The following is a 22,614-nucleotide window of genomic DNA, read 5'->3' as shown; positions in this document are numbered from 1 at the left end:
TTTTAGACTCATTTATCAAAAAGCACTAATTCAGGGCTCTCGCTTAACTTTTTTTCCCTGTTGCCAGCCGGGCAACCTAGGCAGCTTTTTAGGTTGCCAAATGACAATTTAGGTGGTCATTTAAGACAGCTTGCATGACACGTGCGATAAAGTGCGTAGTTATCAGTCAGAATTATGGTCAATGAAGCATTCACATATTATTTCTGCTTCAAATAAAGTCACAAACTAAACACATTCACCAATCAAGACGTGATATATACCACAATGACATGCAGCAAAATGACAATACTGTATCTCATCTCCTTTTACACATTACAATGACTGCAATTTCTATTATTTCTTTCCACTTCGCCTATTCCTTCACTCCATAGATGCTGCTTCACCCACTGATTTTCTCCAGCTTTGTCTACCAACGGGATCCCATCACTGGCCACATCTCCCATCTCCCTCCCTGTCGACTTTCCACAAGAACCGCTCCCTCCGTAACTCCCTGGTCAATTCGTCCCTTCTCACCCAAACCAACCCCTCTCCTGGCACTTTCCCTTCCAACTGCAGGAAATGCTACACTTGTCGTTTTACCTCCCCCCTTGACTCCATTTAAGGACCCACGCAGTCTTTCCAGGTGCGGCAGAGGTTCACCTGCAACCGCATCTATTGCATCCCATGCGATCAAGTGCTGAGCCACCGGAAAATCAGGTTGGTATTGCGAACTGAGTGTAGGTGTTGTGCGTAACGATCGCCAAGCCTGCGCTTGATCTCACCGAGGTTGATCATACGCTGAATAATCCAACCAGATTTTTCTTTGGTAGTGGAAAGAAATAATAGAAATTGCATTCATTGCAATGTGTAAAAAGAGATGAGATACTATATTGTAATTTTGCTTCATGTCATTGTGGTATATATCATGTCTTGATTGGTGAATATATTTAGTTTGTGACTTTATTTGAAGCAGAAATAATATGTGAATGCTTCATTGACCATAATTCCAACTGGTAACTACGCACTTCGTCCGAGCACATTATCGCATGTATCATGCAAGCCGTCTTAAATTACCACCTAAACTGTCATTTGGCAACCTAAAAAGCTGCCTAGGTTGCCTGGCTGGCAACAGAGAAAAAAAGTTAAGTGAGAGCCCTGCTTACCGTGTAGTAAGCCAATAAGCAGGCTGTCTCAGAACTTAGATGTATTAGAATCTAATGGATTTCCTTTCCTTGAATATCCACCAGTACATGATCTATTATTGACACCAATATCACACATCCAGGACGCTCATAATGAGCTCATTTTGAAGCAATCCTCCACACTATCTGTATGAAGCATCACAAGATGCCTCTTCTATGTACTATACAACCTAACTATCCCCCTCAGCACAGTCCTCACCACTAGCTACACGGCAAATAGCTGATCAAGTGGCATTAACCCAAAAAACAGATTTTTAACCCAGCTATGACACCGGAAAATGCCCAACCTCAATTCTTCATTCACCATTTACCTTCCATTTGTTGCTACCCGTAGAACAGACAACAAAACTAAAGTTAAAACAATAAAAATTCCCAGTTTTATAAATCAAAACAAGCCATAAAGCAAAGAAACATCAGCTTATACGATGAAAACCCAATGCCTCAAGTACATGCGGTGGAAAGCCAATGATACATAGTGGAATTGCAGGGTGACCTCAGTGGATATTCACCACCAGTTTTGGAATTGCCCATGCTGACCAAGATGCCCTTTCCAAATGTATTTTAAATGTTGTTATTAGTATCTACCTCAACTACCTCCACCGACAGCTCATTCCATATACCCACCACATTGTGTGAAAAGGTTGCCCTAGGGTTCCCATTAAAACTTTCCAGTCACATTTAACGTATGTCCTCTGGTTCTTGATTCTCCTACTCTGGGTAAAAAACTGTGTTCACTCTATTCACCTCATGATGTTAGACACCCCTGCAAGATCACCTTTGTAAATCTCCTTTGCACCTTTTGGAACTTAACAGCATCCTTCCTATAGCAAGGTGACCAAAACTGAACACAATACTCCAAATGCTGCCTCACCAACATCTTGGGGTGGGAGATTTCAACCCTGTTTCAACGAATGGAATCAACCTGGCGTGCACAATCAAATAAGATCAAATAGAACAAGTTTAGGCTGTGCACGCCATACGCAAGAAGATAACCAACATCTTGCACAACTGTAACATAACATTTCAACTTCTAAATCAATATCTTGACTGATGAAGGCAAATGTACTGAAAGACTTCTTGACCACCCTATCTACCTGTGATGGCACTTTCAGCGAACAATGTACCTGCACTCCTAGGTCCCTCTACTCTACACTACTCTCCAGGATCCTCCCGTTTACTGTGAAGGTCCTGCCCTCGTTTGACTTCCCAAAACACAATGCATCGCACCTATCTGCATTAAACTCATTAACCATTCCTCAGCCCACTTACCCAACTGATCAAGGTCTTGCTATAATTTTTGATAATCATCTTCGCTATCTACAATTCCACCCATTTTAGTGTAATTTGCAAACTTACTAATCATGCCTTCTACATTTTCATCCAATGATATAAACAACAGATAGCAATGGGCCCCAACACCGTTCCCAGTCCAAAAACGTCATCACCGTCTGCTTCCTTCCATGAAGCTAATTCTCTAACCAGTCTGTAAGCTCTACCTGGATTCCACACAATCTAACCTGCCAGAGTAGCCCACAATGTGGAACCTTATCAAATGCCAATAGGCTATGCTATCGTTCCCAAACAGTAGCAGTCTGGCTGGCTACTTGACAAGCAATACACTAAATAGCAATGGAGAGAAAGTGGTGGAATCATGTTTCCTTTCAATGAAGGATCAGCAGCTTTGTGCTCCAGGGACAACTTGCTCTACTTCTTCAATTACTCCATTGCAGGAAGATATTGTTGAACTCCTGAGGCACATTTCAGCATGGCATTAATTGAAACCTACATGACATCATCCTGGGCGGTTTAAGCCGGTACCGCATTCCAATGCAAGGCATCCTTATCAAATGTTGAATTGTGACAGAGTTCACTGTGTGAAATGAAACTAAAACATTGGGTGTTAACAATCAAAGGTAGTTTGTTGGGAGAATAAGTCAGTGTTATACAATGACCAACTGTCTGATGTTGATCATTGGGAGTGAGATTTGAAGATATACAGTAATTGTCCTCGACATCCAAAAACATTATTATGTTAGCTGTATCAAAGTTCTTGGGCCTTTTCTTCATTGACCTCCAGCTCCTACTACAGATTGAGTACCAATTTTTTGACATCCCCAGTTCCACAGCCAATCTTGTTTATCCGATTTCCTGATCCAACAGAGGTCACATGACAATGAAATGACAGTACACCCCTGGCCCGCTAATGAAACCCCTCTCATGTCACCTTGACCATGAAGGAACAACACCTCATTTTGCTTGGGCAGCTTACAACCCAACAACATGTACATTTTTTCAATTCACTTCCTCCTCCCTCTCTTCATTCCTTTCTTTCTTTCCCCTCCCCCTCCCCCTCCCTCCCCCCCCCCCCCCCCTCCCCCTCTCCCCCCCCCCTCCCCCCCCCCCCTCTCTCCCCCCCCCCCCCCCCTCTCCCCTCCCACCCACCACCCCCCCCACCCTTTCCTCCACTAAAAGTCAGTTAACCAGTTCCACATTTTACGATGGTGTATCCCTGTTGGGATCACATCATCCTTAGCCAACAATCGGCACATCAGGTAACCTCCCTGCCCGAGGTCACCTGTTGTCCGCCCCAAATTGGCCTGGTCTTTTCTTGTTTCCAGCGTCCGTCCTCCTTACTTTAGAGATGCTGTTTGACCTGATGAGTTACCCCAGCATGTCTGTGTCTATCTTTATTCATTCAATCACCTGGGCCACTGTGGATAAAGGACCTCACTCCTCCTGCTGCAACACAGCACTAGGAAATTTTGGAACCTGCTCCCTACCGCATAATACTACATGTTTAAACAAAAGATCTAACAATACCTTCCACAGTCACCATGTAGCTTCCCTTTAAGACAGGGTTTCCCCACCTTTTTCATCCCATTTACCCCAGGCAATTTTAATAGCACATAACAATGTTATTTCACTTATTTATGAATAACGAATGTTGAACAGTTACCAGTATACCAGAACCAAACACAGTCAGTCAACATGTACAAATCCAGAATCAACAAATTTACCCCCTGGTTAGGCAAAATTTACCCCAGGTTGGGAACCCTTGCTTTAAGCGATCAAGACAAATTACTGCATACTGGCCTCAAGTACCAGGCCCCCAAAATTGGCCTTCGCAATCAGCATGGCTGCATCTAGTGGTTGTGAAAATGTGCAGAAAAGTAAATCCTGCAATTTAGCCCCTTGCAGCATTTATCAAGTTGCAGCATTTATCTGACTGCACAAGAAAGGAGATGCAAAGAATAAGTAATCCAAAACTGAGAAATAATATCCAGAAGGAATTTAAAAGAAAGAATGCATGCACAGAGGCACATGAAAAGAAATCCATACACCACACGAGAATATGCAGTGTACACTGTACGCAAGAGCACCCAAACACCTCATGACAGCGCAGGAGATATTTGTGGAGAAAAAAATGTGCTGGATGCAAGAAAGAATAGCACACCACATATGCAGCATGTACACTTAGGACGATCGTATGCTGCACGTAAATAACGACAAACAAGCACATAGATAAGTATTTGTGAAAACTACAGGATGTACTCAAATAACAGAGATGATAAAGCAATCAGTAGTTTTATGAACCAGAAGCTAAAAGATTGTATGAGATACCCATGGATAGAACAGATATGTCTCCATGTCTGCATGATTACTAAGGACAACAAAAGTGTTAGATTTGCAGGAGATGTTGGTAAAATTAGTTGAAGCAGAAGTAGATTTTCCATTTAAAGAGTAACATGAAAATACTGCAATCATTGCTCGAGATGTACTTTGCCATTTTGGAGCATACTCAATATCTCACAATGGGGATTGGAAAGGATCAGAATTGTAATCAGCCAAAATGATGCAGAATGTTTCTGTTTACATTACAGTCAGTGTCTCCCTAATCTTTATCAAAACAACCCTGTGTATTTTTAATTTACATTGTTATTCTGTATACATTGTCACAACAACCGTGAACAATTAAAAGTTTAACACGAGTTGCGATGCAGCTAGTTTTGTTCCAAAAATGCCAAGTGGGAAAAAGCATTTGGTCACATAGTGAAAAATGATTAAAAACTTTGATAATCATTTCTGCAATCATGCAACATTTCTTCATGTCTAAATGGCAGCAGATCAATAAGAAATATAACCTATTTCTTCAAAGAAATAGTAAAATGAATATGTTTAAAATTCCAAGTTACATTGTTGGGATCATAATTAAATCTACTGAAAATATTACAGTTGAGAGAAAGTCACTGGTTTGTTCTGATCCGTTACTTTAAGAAACAAGTCAGTGTCATTGATGAAATATGCACTAATACAACAAATTGTATCAATATTCCCATGTCAGATGTGTGCATGTTAGCAGCTGCACATAATACAAAGAGTTCAAATCCCAACTTCCATATTTTCTCACCATCTAGCCCAGCCTATATGTTTTTAAATGATATGCCAAAATATTTGATAATGAAGAGCACCTGAAAACAAAACATCACATAAGGGGCCACTAAAACCTAAACGAGTACAGCAAGGTACAGGTACAATGGAAATCTATTTACAGCAGCATCAGAAGTACATAGAAAACGGATACTTTCTACAGCGCATCTGTAGAAACTGAGTAAAAAAACTGAAGAAACTCTGGAGTACAAAGTTCATTTTATCATATCATTTAATCCTAGCAACATTCCCTACAATACAAAAACAAAAACTCCCCACAAAACTAAAGCCTAAAATTATTGCAGTAAAAAAACCCCATAATTTCTCCAAAAACCTATCTAGATTAGGATTTCGATGTAATGAAAACAAAAAAAGGAAACCCAGGTAAGATGCAAAACTGCGACATTAACATCTTCCTATATTTTTAACATTTTTAATAAACAATTTTCTCATTAAACGCCTATAAACAGTAAAAAAAATCTACTTTGACATCATTTCGTAAAATTGTGGAGTCTTGCATACACTTGTAGAAATAGAAATCTGAACTATTCAGATACTTCTAAGTAGTTGCAAGTCACAACAGTGACAAATGTCAATATGCTTGCTCAACTTATTTACAGATTTAAAATTAAACGTTTTAGTAAATTCACTTAACAACCAAGTAACACTTACTTGCAGGTAAACACTATTAGTGACATCGTTATATACAATATTTGTCCTAATATGCATTAGGCAAACAATACTGTATATGTAAGGTAACAACTGTGACCATACGTTGGCATCCTGTCCAATTAACCAGACATATTTCACATCTCACTGTTGGGGCATTGACAAATAAATTAGACTTAATCCAGTGTAGGGTTGTTTAGATTCACATGGGGCAATTTCTTTAGTTAAAAATATGTACACAGACTCCCACGAAGTACATCGTTTAAGAACACGAGCGATTTTGTACTACTTCCCCTATGAAACAATCAGAAACCACACATCCGGCCAAGAAAACCACCTCATTAGATTTCCTTTGATAGCCAAAGGTTCACTGATCTGGGTTGATGAAATGTGATTTGATTCTATTTCAAAAGCATTCATTTCATATTAACTGACTTTAAAATATTGTTAAAAATAAAACATAAACCAATGATGGCATCCCAACTTGTTAAACCATTTACAAACTACAACTGCATATTTATAAAACAAATCTTCAAATATTTAGAACCCTGACGTTGGATGGGGGAAAAAAAATAAATAAAATCCTGTCAATTTCTGACGAACGCACACTCTATGTGTGCTGTCTTCCTGATCTCACCGGATCAATTTCAATTGAAAGTGAACGTATTTCGAAAATCAACTGCAAATTGTCTGCACCTTAAATAAAATCGACACCTAATTCAACAGGCAAAAACCGACTCCCAGGACGAAGGGTAACGCTCTACCTTATTACACTGCGAAATAGAAAATAAACAGGCTTTACTCCGTGATGCATTGACACCAAGAATATATATTATCGCACGAATTATGTTATATATGTTTTTTTATTCTTGGTGTCAATGCATTACCGATAACAACCTGTTTATTCTCTATTTCGCAGTGTAATCGGGTAGACGAGTTAGCCTTCGTCTCAGGAGACAGTTTTTGCACGAATTATGTTATGTGTATATATATAAATCAATTTCTATATGTGTATAGAATATATTGCACCAATTATATATAAATCAAGGTGCAATAATCCTCAATTGGTTCTGGTTTTGAGCACAGGGCGTTTGACTGGATCCATTGCAGGCCGGGCATGGAGAAACATCATGTAATTTCATGTAATTTCCAGACAAGGAGGCACATTTGGATGGGAATGGTGAGGTGGGGAGTGTAGGTGGGTAGTTAGGCCAGCGCTTGGCCAGGAGCAGCGTCGGTGGGTGAGTGAGTGAGTGAGTGAACCCACCTTCTTGATGTTGTAGATGCGGGTCAGCATGCCGACCCCCCTGTCGTTGAGGATTGTCAGCTTCTCCGCGATCTTCTGCTGGCTCGACATTACGGCCCGAGACATGGTGGCCGAGGCACGTCGGCTCTTCCTTTCAACCCAGGGGAATAAAAAAGGGGCAAGTTGAGTGGTTTTGTGGTGTGTTTTCCCTCTCTCTCTCGCAGTCGTGGGCCGGAGCTACAGAGAAGGTGAATCGTCCATCGACGCCCAGCGAGCAGCGCCGCGCCGCGACCCCGCCCTCGGCTCCTGCTCCTGCTCCTGCTCCGCGCCCACACCGAGGCTCTTCCTCCGCCGGCCTCGCCAGCGCCAGCGCTTCCCCCCCCCCACCACGTGACCGCGCTCACCAGCGCCCCCGCCAGGCCGACTCGCACCCCCCACCACGTGACCGCGCTCACCAGCGCCCCCGCCAGGCCGCCGCCGCCACCGCCACCACGTGACCGCGCCTCACCAGCGCTTCCCCCCCCACCACGTGACCGCGCTCGCCAGCGCCCCCGCCAGGCCGACTCGCACCCCCCCACCACGTGACCGCGCTCACCAGCGCCCCCGCCAGGCCGCCGCCAGCGCTTCCCCCACCACGTGACCGCGCTCACCAGCGCCCCCGCCAGCGCTCCCCCCACCACGTGACCGCGCCTCACCAGCGCCCCCATCAGGTCGCGCCCGACTCACATCCACTGGAGATACTGCAGCTGGTCCTCTTCTGAATTTGTAGTCGGCAGGGCAGTACTCCGCATATCGCCAACTTGGATGTGTTGTGCATATTAACGTGCTGTTAGTGCCCCCCCCCTTAAAACTGTCTAGTGAAGGTGATTTGACAATATTGTTGTCTAGTTCATTCCATTCCCTTAAGGTTCTTACAAAGAATGAGTTCTTATAGGGTGATTTCACCAAATGTCAAATGAGCGTAGATCCCCCCCTCACCTGAAGGTAGAAAACAGCGGAAGTGAACAGCCGACATTTGCCGTGGAGATTTAAAGATCCAAAATATCGGGAATTATCGCGTTTGCTCGCTGAATTTCATCAAAAGTAAGGCATTATTAACTTACTTTTGATGAAATTCAGCGAGCAAACGTGATAATTCCCGATATTTTGGACCTTTAAATCTCCACGGCAAATGTCTGCTAAGCACTTCCGCTGTTTTTCCACCTTCAGTTCCTTCTTGTAATTACCTTACTTTCTATCTTTTTTTTTGCCTGAAAATTTAGGTCGCTGTGCTTCACGGTCACCCCGACTAGCACAGAAATTTTCAGCTCAAATATCAGCGGTTTTTGATGTTTTTAGCGGGTGGGAAAGTGCGTGTTTTCCCATTCACTAACATGTACCGATGTATAACATGTACTCCAGTTGAGATTTTCGGTCATGTGGGTGCGGATCTACGCTCCAATGACCTTTCGTGAAATCACCCTATTGTAGTTCCCGATGCAAACGCGTGCTGCTTTCCTCTGTACACCCTCTAGTTTGTTGATATAACCAGTTTTGTATGGGTCCCAGGCGCATGAAGCGTATTCCAGTAAGGGTCTAACCAATGTTGTATATGCTGTGGTTTTTTACTTCCATTGGGCAGAACCAGAGATTTCGTCTAAGGAATCCTAGTTTCCGGGTTGGCTTTAGTGACTGTTTGTCCATGTGTTCCCTCCACAAAAGCTTGTTATCAAGATGAACTCCAAGGTATGGTTGTGAACTTGTATGATGAAGTATTTGTCCACAGAAGATGTAGTCTTGAGTAGGTCATTTCTTCTTGTTTGAAATTACCATAATTGAGCATTTGGTTGGGTTGAAGCTCATCTTCCATGTGTTTTGCCATAATTCCAAGGACTTGGTCTTCTCGTAAGGAGTTCATATCCTCTACATCAGTGACAGGTGCATGTGTATATACAAGACAATCATCTGCAAAGAGTCTTGTTTTACAATTTATGTGTTCAGGTAGATCATTAATGAACGTCAGGAACAACAGTTGTCCAAGGACTGTGCCTTGCGGTACTCCTGACAGTATTTGTTCTTCTGAAGAAATGTTTCCTTCACGGGCTACCCTCTGCGTCCGGTTTGTGAGAAAATCCCTAATCCAGTTATGTAGACTATTTCTGATGCCAAAGTAATCGAGTTTTCCTAAGAGCCTTTCATGAGGAACTTTATCGAATGCTTTCGAAAAGTCCAGGATTGCCATATGTATAGATTTCCCCTTATCTAATGCCCTTGTGATGTAATCAATAGTGATAATAAGTTGTGTTTCCGTTGAATGTTTTGCTCTGAAGCCATGTTGTGAGTCCGCCAGTATCCTATTCTTTTCGAAATGGTCCATGATGTGAGAGTGTATGATGTGTTCCATGATCTTACAAGTAACACTGGTCAGTGAAACTGGTCTGTAATTCTCAGGCGCAGCCTTTTTGCCCTTCTTAAATATTGCATAGATGTTTGCTTCCTTCCACTGTCGTGGTAGTGACTCACAATCAATTGAGGACTGGAATAAATCTGTGAGTATGGGTGCTATTTTCGATGCGAACATCTTTAGAAACCATGGTGGCAACTGATCAGGGCCCACTGCTTTATTTGGCATTATGTTCTGTAGTTATGTTAGTTCTCCTGCCTCATGGATCACTAGTTCAGGGATATCCTGTATGTTACTGGTTCCCATCGATGGAATGAATTATTTGTTTTCCCTCGTAAATACACTGGTGAATTGAGCATTAAGTGCTTCAGCCTTCCCTTTCCCGTCACTTACAACTGTGTTGTTCACCATGAGGTCTGCAACTCCCTTCTCTCTGTTACCCAAACGTTTCATATAAGACCAAAATTGCTTGACGTTTTCTTTCATTGCTGTGGTAAGGTTGTTTGACACCAAGTCTTGTTCGGTTTTGTTCAGAGCTTTCCTTAATTCCTTCTGGCAATTTACAAAGGAATCCCAATCTTCTTTGCAAAGTCTTCTTTGCTTTATTGTATGCCCTCTGTTTCTTCCGTCTGAGTCTGTGGTGATGTCTGGTGAACCAGGGTAGGTATTTGGTTTGGCTGGTGTCTTTTTTGGAATATGTCTCTCCATGATCTGCTTTATTTCAGTTTCAAGTGTCACACTTCTCCTGAATAGAAGCATTGCCCATTGAGAGATAATGATCCCGTAAAGCATCCAGGTCTGCATTGATCAGTTCCTCGTTTGCTTTTCGCCGTACGTAGTATTTCCTTCTAGGTTGTCGTTTCCACTTGGCTGTCAGATCCAGGTCAACAATAACTATGTCATGGTCGCTTCCACCTGCTTCCACCTTAGTATCCTGAACAAGACTGTTGTTATTTGTGAATACCAAGTCTAAAATGTTACCTCATCTTGTTGGTTTATTAACCTGTTGGTTCAGTCCAAAACCCATTACAGCCCCCAGTAGTAGTTCAGCTGTATCCTTGGATGCAGATTGATCCTGCACTATAGTTGAGTCTTCCCAATTAATATTAGGCTGATTAAAGTCGCCTGAAAGTACTATATTGTATCCCTTGCATTTATTGCATATTTTCTCAAATGAATTCTCAAGTTCACTTACAAACTGTTTGTCATCATGTCTGGGTTTATAAGCAGTACTTTTTAAAAGTGGGTGTCGTCCTTTCAATTCAATTTGGTTCCACATTAATTCACTATCAACTTCAAACTCTTCTTTACGAATCATAATATCCTTTTTACATGCTATTAAGATACCACCATGAATTCAGTCCCTTCGATAGACATCATTTGTATCCGGGAAAATCTCATTAATGTCCTGTGAAAGCCAAGTCAGACAACATCGGTGGAGAGGCAAACACTGGTGATTTTTTAGTTTGATGAGTTTTCATCAGAACTCGGAAATGTTTTAAATTGTAGAAATGAAAACATTTTGATTAGTGGCCTTTAAACCACTCACACATGTCAACTGTGAATTTACCAAATAACTGCTCCTAATCTGTCCTCTTTAACACCTGCCTAATGACACACTGATGTGCCTTCCCGAGCCCCCATTCACCCTGATGGTATTTCAGTCACAGTCACAATTGCTGACGTCAGAGATCCTGCAGGGGGTGAACCCTTGGAAAGCGCCTGGACCTGATGGTATACCCGGCCGTGTTCTAAAAACCTGTGTGGAACAACTGACTGGAGTTTTTACTAACATTTTCAACCTCTCACTTCTGAGGTCTGAGGTTCCCACCTGCTTGAAAAGGGCATCAATAATACCGGTGCCCAACAAGAGCAAGGTGTTGTGCCTCAACGATTATCGACCAGTGGCACTAACGTTTGTGGTGAAGAAGTGCTTTGAGAGGTTGATTATGGCGCATATCAACTCTTACCTCGTCAAGAAACTCGACCCACTGCAGTTCGCTTACTGCCACAACAGGTGGATACAATCTCACTGGCTCTCCACTCTGCTCTGGACCACTTGGACAACAAAAACTATTTTGTTTAACACCATCATCCCCTCCAAGCAGGTTACCAAGCTCTCAGATCTGGGTCTCTGCGCATCCCTCTGCAATTGGATCCTCGACTTCCTCATCCACAGACCATAGTCTGTCCATATTGGTGGAAATGTGTCATCCTCGAAAAGAATCAGCACGGGAGCACCTCAAGGCTGCGTACTCAGCCCCCTGCTGTACTCACTCTATACTCATGACTGTTTAGCTGGACATAGTGCAAGCTCCATCATCAAGTTCGCCAACAACACCACTGTTGTGGGACGAATCACTGATGGGGAGGAGTCAGTGTATGGAAATGAGATCGACCGATTGACCAAATGGTGCCAGCACAATAACCTGGTTCTCAACACCAGCAAAACCAAGGAACTGATTGTGGACTTTGGAAGGGGTAGGATAGGGACCCACAATCCCGTTTATATCAATGGTGGAAAGGGTCAAGAACTTCAAATTCCTGGGTGTGCATATTTCCAAAGATCTTTCCTGGTCCCAGCACATTGATGCAATTATACTCTGATGCAATGATAAAGAAAGCACATCAGTGCCTCTACTTCCTGAGAAGATTACGGAGAGTCGGTATGTCAAAGAGGACTCTCTCGAACTTCTACAGGTGCACAGTAGAGAGCATGCTGACTGGTTGCATCATGGCTTGGTTCGGCAACTTGAGCGTAAAATAATGCAGAAAGTTGTGACCACTGCCCAGTCCATCATCGGCTCTGACCTCCCCACCATCGAAGAGATCTATCGAAGTCGCTGCCTTAAAAAGGCTGCCAACATCATCAAGGACCCACACTATCCTGGCCACACACTCATCTCTCCGCTGCCATCAGGTAAAAAGTACAGGAACCTTAAATCTGGTACATCCAGGTTCAGGAACAGCTTCTTTCCCACAGCCATCAGACTATTAAACTCGCCATCAAACAAACTCTGAACTATAACAGCCTATTGCACTTTATCAGTTTATTTACATGTGTATATATATGGTCTATGCTATGTAGACACACTGAACTGTTCTGTATTTATGCTTACAATACTCTCTGGTGCTGCAGCAAGCAAGAATTTCATTGTCCTATCTAGGACACATGACAGACAATAAACTCTCTTGACTTGACGACATTCCTAATCTGCCTTGCCTCATTATAGTACCTTCCTTCAACATCCAGTTCTGTCCTTATTCAAAACCTATGGAAAAATACAAAATGCTGAGAAACTCAAGGATTGGAGAATACAGTTAGGCGTAGTTTTGGGTCGGATCCCTTCTTCAGACTCGAAATGTCACCTATCCATATTCTCCAGAGATGCTGTTTGGTCCACTGAGTTACACCAACATTTCGTGCCTTTCTTTGATTTAAATTAGCATCTGCAGTTCCTTGTTATTACATGAAAATGTATAGAGTTGTGATCATTATATCCAAAATGCTCTTCCACCATTATACCAGACACTTGGCCAGGCTCGTATCCCTATACAATGTCCAGTATGGTCCCTCCGCCAGTTGAACAAGCACATACTGTTAAAGGAAACCTTCTTGGATAAACCTAACAAATTGCCAGTCAATGTTTGGGAAGTTAAAGCCATCCACTACAACAACTCTGTGGTTCCTGCATCCTTCAGTAATCTGTCTACATATCCGATACTCTATCTCCCGCTTACTATTGGGTGGGTCATAACATAATCCCATTAGAGTAATTGTTCCTTTCTTATTTTTGAGCTCAATCCATAATGCCTCAGTAGACATACCCTCCAGAATGTCCTCTCTGGGTATCACCACGACATTCTCCCTCATTACTAAAGCAACTCCTCCACCTTTTCTATTCCCCACTCTATCTCATTTGAAACATTGTTACTCGAGGATGTTGAGCTGCCGGTCATGTCCTTCTTGCAAGTAAGTTTCCGTAACGGCCACACAGGAAGAAGCTGGTGTGGGGGGGGAGGGGGGGGGGAGGAGAACAAAGGAGGAGCCTGCGAGGGTACTTGAAACTTTGTCAGAGCTGTATGTAACGACTATTTGCATACCCTGGGTGTGCACGCAAATAATTTAACTGTGCCTTGTCACATTATGGTTCTGGTTGATGTGACAATGATGTATTCCATAAAGTATTCCATTCCATTCCAACATCATAATTCCAAGCACTGATTCAGGCTCGAAGTTCTTCAGCTTTGCCCATATTACTCCTTGCATTGAAGTAAACACATCTATCTACATAGATTCACAAACCTCTCCCGGCCTGTCCTTCCTTTGTGATTTTTCATAAAGTCCACTTTCTCATGAGCCCTTCCATTTGCTTACCTACTACTCTGTTTCCCACACCCCTGCCATAAGTGCTCATTCTAGTTTAAACCCTCCCGAGTACCACTTGCAAGGTTCCCTGCCAGAATACAAGGTCCTGACCCAAAATGTTCCCTATCCATATTCTCCAAAGATGCTGCCTGCGTTGCTGAGGTACTCCAGCACTTGAGTCCTTTTTTTAAGAGGATTAACGTGGCAGGCTACTGGAAGTCCAGGATCACCCTCGCAAACTGAATGGAGGTGTTCTGCAAAACAGTCACCCAATTTGCATTTGGTTTCTCCATTGTGCACATTGAATACAGAACACTAAACTGGATGAGGTACGTCAGTCACTTCCTTCCATTAAGCCAATTCGCTATCTAGTTGGCTAGCTCTCCCATGGATCCATTGTGATTAACCATCCAGAGCAGCCTACATTGTGGAACGTTATCAAATGCATTGCTCAAGTACATATAAACAACATCTACAGTTATGCCCTCATCAGCCTTTTTTTTCTTCAAACTCAATCAAAACTCAATGATATTCGTAAGGCACAATGTCCCACGTAAAAAGCCATGTTGACTATCCCTAACCAGCCCTAATTTCTTTAAGAATTCAAGGAAGGGCAGTCTTAAAATTGTTCTAATGTTGAGAAGTCCGTTTCAGTAATTTGTCTATTTTTCTGTTCTTCGCAGGTCATGCATGATCGAAAATACTCTCTCCACTCAAACATGGCTGCCAAAATACAAAGTATCCATTCAGCCAGGTTTGTGTTAAATTCTGGTTATGTACAGCTAGGTTTTGTTAGAATTCTGTGGAGTGTCTGATTGCTGCGTTCCATCTCCCATGTAATTGTGCAGGAAGGAGCTGCAGATGCTGGTTTATACTGAAGATGCTGGAGTAACTGAGCGGGTCAGGCAGCATCTCAGGAGAGAAGGAATGGGTGACTGCCGGAAGAAAGGTTCTGACCCGAAACATTCTCCAGACATACTGCCTGACCTGCTGAGTTACTCCAGCATCTCACATATTTGTTCAACTTGTGACATTCCATTCCTGTTGTTTACCTGTTAAAAATTTCATTGAACAGTGCACCCTTGTCAGTTATCAAATTGAGTGTTTTTTTCTGCACATTCATTTTTTGTTATTGACAAGACCAGTATACGTCGTCCATCCTATTACCCTTTAGAGGACGGCGGTGAACTGCCTTCTTAAACAATTGCTCCTGCAATGCTGTTTAACATTTAGATCCAGTGACCAGGGTTGCAGTTCTTATCAGTACAGTTGTGTGAAATGTTTGACAAGCACAGTTGCATTGAAACATTGCCTCGGGCACATTCCATGTTGTTTTGTACTGGCTCACTCTACGAGCAACAATGAACATACTCTGGCCTCCCTCTCAAGAATCTGCTCCAGCCCCTCTCTTGGTCATGCTCTGGTAATACCCTCATGGTTCTTGTACACTCCAAACCCTTGTTCCCAACTTTCCCCCAACCTCCTGCTCCTGGTGAGATATTTCCAAGTCAAGATGCCGTGTGGCTTGGATGGTTCCCAACGGTGGTGGTCTTCCATGCACCTGGTGCCTTTGTTCTTCTTGGTGGTACAAGTTACTGGTGATAGAGGAGGAAGGGATACACCAATGAGTTGTGAAAAGAGCAAACTGGTTCTGTTTCACAAGGTGGTTTAATGAATTTCCCTAAGCGATATCAATGACTAAGAATGTTGCTATAACATCAGGTTGTATGAATGTGCTGAGTATTACATTTTAGGAAATGTTAGTTCTTGCTACATATGCTAATGGTACAAAAAAGGAAAAACTGTGTGAAACCTTGATCCAGTGGCAAGGAAGCCATGAACAAAAATAAATAGAGGCTAGACTCTGCTGTGTGGATATTAATGCTTATACATAGATGGACATATTTGCAATGGATGGTCGCTCACGGTATATGCACATATAGTGGTGGACTAAGGCACAGAATCCCTTATCTCTGCCTCCTTCTCATGAACCCTCTCGCCTTCATCCTTCCAATCTTTGAATCTCTTATTTGCATCCATGTCCACGTCCCCATTTGTTGATCAACCCACCATTCCTCAATTCCCTCCCTCCTGCAGGTGCAATCCACACATCCCAACTCGGCTCCCCCCGGCCCAGGTAGTATGCATGCTGTCAACCATGTTCTAACCATGTTCTAAGAATTGCATTGTGGATTCTGTCCATCGAGAGGCATGATGTCATGATATTCAATGTTTGACCACTCTGCACAATATGCAGGGAGCGTTTTAATCTCACTAAAGCCATTAACTCATTATATTTGGCTGCCTGTAGAAGAAATTCTTCCCCATATGTTTGCTTCATGAAGGCATCCCAAACATGATTTAAACCAGTGGGTCCACCACCCGAAGGCTTGGTAGATGGCACAACCCTCCAGAAAGCTCGGCGGAACGCGCTACTGGGAGGGAGCTGCTGGAGACGACAGGCACAAAGAGTGGGCCGGTAGGAGGGGAATTGTGGTAATACCTCGAGCACCTTCAAGGTCAGCTGCAGGAGGCGCTGCCAGGACCCAAAGATGGCCGGACAAGGAGAGGGTTTGCAGGCCGAGGCAGTCGAGGGTGACGGAGGAAGGCCTAGCAGAAACTTATAAGGATCAGGAGCTGCTCCAGTAGACCAAGCACACGGACAGACCGAACCTTGGGCTTTGGAAATGGCGCAAAACGTGGCAGCGCCCGCATGTATAAACCTGGCACAAAGCAATGATCCCTATCCTCCTTTATGGTCCAAGGACTTGGCCATCTATGGCAGGCACCTTACAGGGCTAGAGTGACTGCACCAAGGCCGTGTTCCTACAAAATCATCGAAATCACCAGCAGGATCAGTGAACCATTGTCAGCTACCAAAATCTTCAGTGCTGAGGATCTAATTACAATTCGTTGGCTCAACTGGGCAGGTAATGTTGCTTGCAGGCAGGCACTGGACAATCCCCTCACAAGATTGATGCTCTTACTCAAACTCAAGATCTGTCATGGGTGGGTTGAGGTGGGTTGAGAAAAAAAGATTTAAGGATATTCTCAAAACTTCTCAAAAGGGCGGCACAGTGGAGCCACGATAGAGTTGCTGCCTTACAGTGCCAGAGACCCGGGTTTGATCCTGACTATGGGTGCTGTCTGTATGGAGTTTGAACGTTCTCCCTGTAACTGCATGGGTTTTCTACGGGTGCTCCGGTTTTCTCCCACACTCCAAAGACGTACAGGTTTGTAGTTTAATTGGCATCAGTAAAAATTGTATACTGCCCCAAGTGTGTTGTGTATGGATGGGGTGAATGCTGGTCGATGCGGTCTCAGTGGGCTGAAGTGCTTGTTTCCTCACTGTATCTCTAAAGTCTAAAGTTTAACTTCCATGTAAAAACATCCCCACTGACTCCTGTGAATTCTAGACCCATAGCTGCTGAATGTGGAGCAGGTGTGTTCAGCCTGGCATTGAGTAGATTTGAGTCCATGTTTCAAGAGCACTATGGTATAAACCCAAAATGATTGTAGCACCTCCCAAACTCACTGCTCCCCTCGCGCTTCACCTGCCCCATTTGTGGCTACGTGAGGGAATTACACTTGTCTGGTAGCTTCCAGATCAGGTTCCAGGCCTTCCAGTTTGGATCGTGGCTTCTGGGAATCCTCTGTTATCAGCTACCTCAGAAGTAGCATAACAGAAAACGTTGGAGGAACTGAGCGGGTCAGGCAGCATCGATGGAGGGCATGGACAGGTGATGTTTTACGTTGGGATCATTCTTCAGACTGATTCAATTGGTCTTCAAACTAACCAGTCTGAAGAAGGGTCACGGCCTGAAAGGTCATCTGCCCATTCCCTCGAAAGATGGCCTGACCTCTTTTTTTTCAAAAATAAACGTTATTCAGTATTTAAAATATGTACAAAAGAAAAAAATGGGCAAAAATCTCTTCAGACATTGTCAGTGTCTATACATTCATTAGTGTCAAATGCAGTAGTGTTCACTCCCATCTTTAAACACAACACCCCTGCCAGTCATGTGGCCTCCTGGGGTGATATCACTTCCCTTCTTGGAGTTGCTCAAGATTCCATCATCTGCAGTTCCTTGTGTCAGCCATGAAATAGAGTGGAAGCAAGTCATCCTTAATCCTGGGAGACTGCTGATGAAGTAGAAGAAGTACAATTCAATGGTTGGCTCGTAGAGTATTGTCTTTAATCTCCCCATCTGCAGATATTTTTGTTCTTCCTGTTGTGCTGAAAGTGATATGGGAACTGGATCTGATCCAAGCCCATTGCTTATCCCGGTGAAAGGCAATGAGTCGACACAGGCTTTAATTTCAATTTGACAGTATTCATCTGCTGTGCCAGCTTCTTTATTTTTCATAAATTTTCAAATAACTGGTATAGATTAACCAGGATCCAAAAATCCTTTCTCTGAGATGAGGTTAAATGCATGACAAAACCAAACAATACTCGTAGTCATACATGCTGACCTTGACTGGAAATTATTTTCTTGAGTCATTCTCCCCATGATCACATTGAAAGTACCCAACGACAATCACAAACAGCTTTCCCACAGATTTCCTTCCTTTAAAATGGAATTATTGATCAGATGAAAATTTATTATTTTTCCAGTTTAATTTTCATTACAAACAGGCAGCTCCACCTGCATTTCAGGTTTAATTTCTCCCAATGAAAGTTGCAAAAGGTAAGAAGATTTTCATTTTTCCATGAGAATATAACATAAACGAAGTGTGAAGGAAAGACCTGCAGATGGTGGTTTAAACCGAAGATAGACACAAACAAGGGAAATGGGAACGACAGATATAGACGGTGATATCGAGAGAGAGAGAACAAATGAATGAAAGATATTCAAAAAAGTAACAATGATATAGGAAACAGGCCATTGTCAGACAATGAGACTCAACAAGACGACTTTGAAGCTAGTACAACTTGGGTGGGGGAGGGATGGGATGGGATGCGAGGGTTATTTGGTCAGCTTGGGCAGCTTACAACCCAGCGGTATGAATATTGATTTCTCTAACTTCAAGTAACTCTTGCATCCACCCCTCTCTCCATTCCTCCTTTGACTCTCAGTCTGAAGAAGGGTCTTGACCTGAAATGTCACCTATTCCTTTTCTGCAGAGATACTATCTGAACCGCTGAGTTACACCAGCATTTTGTGTCTAATAACATAAATAATTCTCTTCATGTAAGCGCATAGGAACACCACAGCATGTTAGCATTGTTTTTAACAGTTGTTGCCCCGTGATATGCAAGTACATGTGAATTGGCAATCTTTAGGTCACAGAACAATCTGCAAAACCATCGACGTACATGATGTACTGCTGCTAAAACCAAGTTGCACTAATTTAAAAACCCATTAGAAAGTGTTTCAACTTCTGATAATCTTTGTAGAAATAAGGAACTGCAGATGCTGGTTTACAAAAGAAAAAGACACAACGTGCTGGAGTAACTCAGCAGATCAAGTAGTGTCTCTCGAGAACATGGTTAGGTGATGTTTCAGATCAGGACCCACTCGCCTCGACCCAAAACGGCACCTACTCATTTTCTCCAGAGATGATGCCTAATCTGCTAAATTAGATAATCCCCCCCCCCCCTCCGCTCCCCCTTAATCTACCCACGCCCCCTCCTCCTCCCCAAATCTTTGCACATCCCCAATCCTTTCCACGCATCACTTTAATTTCATATTTCATGTATTTTGTGTTTTATGACTGTTGGCAGATCAATTTCCCTCCTGGGATAAATAACGTTCTATCGTATTGTATAGTTACACCAGCACTATGTGTCTTCTTTCTGATTATCTTTGAAAGTTTGAATTTAATTTCAATTTAAACTCATTCACATTCATGCTCTGGTTACGCCATGCACTTTCAATGTCACAGTTATAGTCTCCAGAACCCTTGTGCCCACTGAAATAACCTTATATTAGAATGACCAAGGCACTTACCTCAGGTGTGCAATTATTTAAGAACTATTTGAACTTTGAGCGGCACGGTGATGTGGCGGTATATTGGCTGCCTTACAGCGCATGCAGCGCCAGGGGTGTGGGTTCAATCCCGACTAAGGATGCTGTCTGTACGGAGTTTGTACTTTCTCCCCGTGACCACATGGGCTTTCTCTGAGATCTTTGGTTTCCTCCCACACTCCAAAGACATACAAGTTTGTAGGTTAGGCAGCATCTATGGGGAGAAGGAATTGGTGATGTTTCTCGACCTGAAACGTCGCCAATACCTTCTCTCCATAGATTCTGCCTCACCCACTGAGTTTCTCCAGCATTTTTTTGTCTACCAGCGATTCTACCAGCATCTGCAGTTCTTTCTTAAACAGGTTTGTAGGTTAATTGGCTTGGGTTTGTATACTCGGTATAAGTGTAAATTGTCTTTAGTGTGTGTAGGATAGAGTTAGTGTGCGGGGATCGCTGGTCGGCGCGGACTCGGTGGGCCGATAGTCCTGTTTCTGCGCTGTATCTCAAAACTAAACTAAACTGTCTATTCTATGGTATAAAATACACAATATGTGAAAATATACAATAGATCCTTGTTTTAATAATGGATGCTGGTTAAAGCAGACAGAACTACCAATGGCTGCCGACACCGCCTCTCCGGCCACTTCCAGCTGACCTGCCGATACCACCCTCGGTCCACACCGCCTCTCCAGCCGCTTCCAAGCCGGACCTATTACTGCCACTGCCGGCCCACACAGCATCCTTGGCTGCTTTCAGCCCACACCTGTCACTGCTGACCCTCACCTGCAATCCAGCCACCCGCCGGCCATGACCATTCACTCCACCAATCCTCGCCTCCTCCCCGGGCCACCAGCTGGTCAGCGACATCAACTCACCTGGGTTCCAGACCAAGGGTCTGAAGCAGGGTCTCGACTCGAAATGTCACCTATCCTTGTTCGCCAGAGATGCTGCCTGGACTGCTGATTTACTCCAACACTTTGTGTCCTTAAGTGTATTAACCAACAACTGCTGTAGTTCGTTTCTACGACTTATACAATGAGAATCCCTTGCTCAGTTACAGCGGCCAAACAACAATAACGGACACCATTCCCCCTCCTATGGTCCATTAAAATGAGAGTTTGCTGTAGTTTCTTTTCAATGTAACTGTCACAGTTACAATGCATTTTACTCTTTTGCCTGACATCTAATGGATTCAAACTCAAAGAGTGAAGAATGCAGAGTTATAACTGATGAACAACTAAACTTAAATGTGAACGGTTACAGCTTCGTAATTGTGACAGCTTCTCCTCCCTCAGACGATGCTCTGATCCCCATCACTGGCTGACAGGCTGGCAGAGGCCAATCCCCAGCATCATTGGTGACAACTGGATCCAATTAGCTGATATTGGTTTGGCCACCAAACCTTGTCATAGAAACATAGAAAATAGGTGCAGGAGTAGGCAATTCGGCCCTTCGAGCCTGCACCGCCATTCAATATGATCATGGCTGATCATCCAACTCAGTATCCTGTACATGCCTTCTCTCCATACCACCTGATCCCTTTAGCCATAAGGGCCACATCTAACTCCCTCTTAAATATAGCCAATGAACTGGCCTCAACTATCTTCTGTGACAGTGAATTCCAGAGATGTGTGAAAAATGTTTTTCTCACCTCGGTCCTAAAAGATTTCCCCCTTATCCTTAAACTGTGACCCCTTGTTCTGGACTTCCCCAACAGCGGGAACAATCTTGCTGCATCTAGCCTGTCCAACCCCTTAAGAATGTTGTAAGTTTCTATAAGATCCCCCCTCAATCTCCTAAATTCTAGCAAGTGTAAGCTGAGTCTATCCAGTCTTTCTTCATATGAAAGTCCTGACATCCCAGGAATCAGTCTGGTGAACCTTCTCTGTACTCTCTCTATGACAAGAATGTCTTTCCTCAGATTAGGAGACCAAAACAGTACGCAATACTCCAGGTGTGGTCTCACCAAGACCGTGTACAAGACCCTGTCATCCTAGTCCCTATAAAATCCAGGCATTCTAGAGGGAGGGAGGTAGACCAGTGCAATCTACTTGTAGTGTACCAGACCATAAACAATGTTCAATGTCCACAACAGGGTAGAGGTGAATTGGACAGTACCCTGGCTTATTCAAGGATCATTCAAAGCCCATCTGAGGGGAAGCTGTTCCTGAATCTGGCGGTGTGTGCTTTCAAGTTTCTCTGCCTTCTGCTGGACGGAAGCAGGATGGAGAAGGAATAACCAGGAGGAGACATATCTTTGATGATGTTGGTTGCTTTTCTGAGGCAGTGTGAAATGTAGATAGAGTCAATAGTGGGATGTCTCATCTGCGTGATAGATTGGGTGACATCTACAACTCTGTGCAATG

The 22,614-nt window shown here is 43.4% G+C and overlaps 1 protein-coding gene across 4 annotated transcripts in view; it reads right to left on the bottom strand.

Moving 5' to 3' along the window:
* nckap1 (NCK-associated protein 1) overlaps positions 1–7,864 on the bottom strand; it is a 153,135-nt gene extending 145,271 nt beyond the window's left edge. For 3 of the 4 annotated variants that reach the window (XM_055637842.1, XM_055637843.1, XM_055637845.1), the window contains exon 1: positions 7,546–7,864. In XM_055637842.1, coding sequence (XP_055493817.1) covers positions 7,546–7,650 — 105 coding nt within the window. In that variant the 5' untranslated portion in view covers positions 7,651–7,864. The remainder of the gene's footprint in view (positions 1–7,545) is intronic. The other variant, XM_055637844.1, reaches the window with a different exon arrangement.
* Positions 7,865–22,614: the final 14,750 nt, after the last annotated feature.

The sequence above is a fragment of the Leucoraja erinacea genome, chromosome 7 (genome assembly GCF_028641065.1).
Source record: "Leucoraja erinacea ecotype New England chromosome 7, Leri_hhj_1, whole genome shotgun sequence".
Taxonomy (NCBI): Eukaryota; Metazoa; Chordata; class Chondrichthyes; order Rajiformes; family Rajidae; genus Leucoraja; species Leucoraja erinaceus.
Note: the sequence above shows the minus strand (reverse complement) of the source record. Positions and strands in the feature narration are given on the sequence as shown.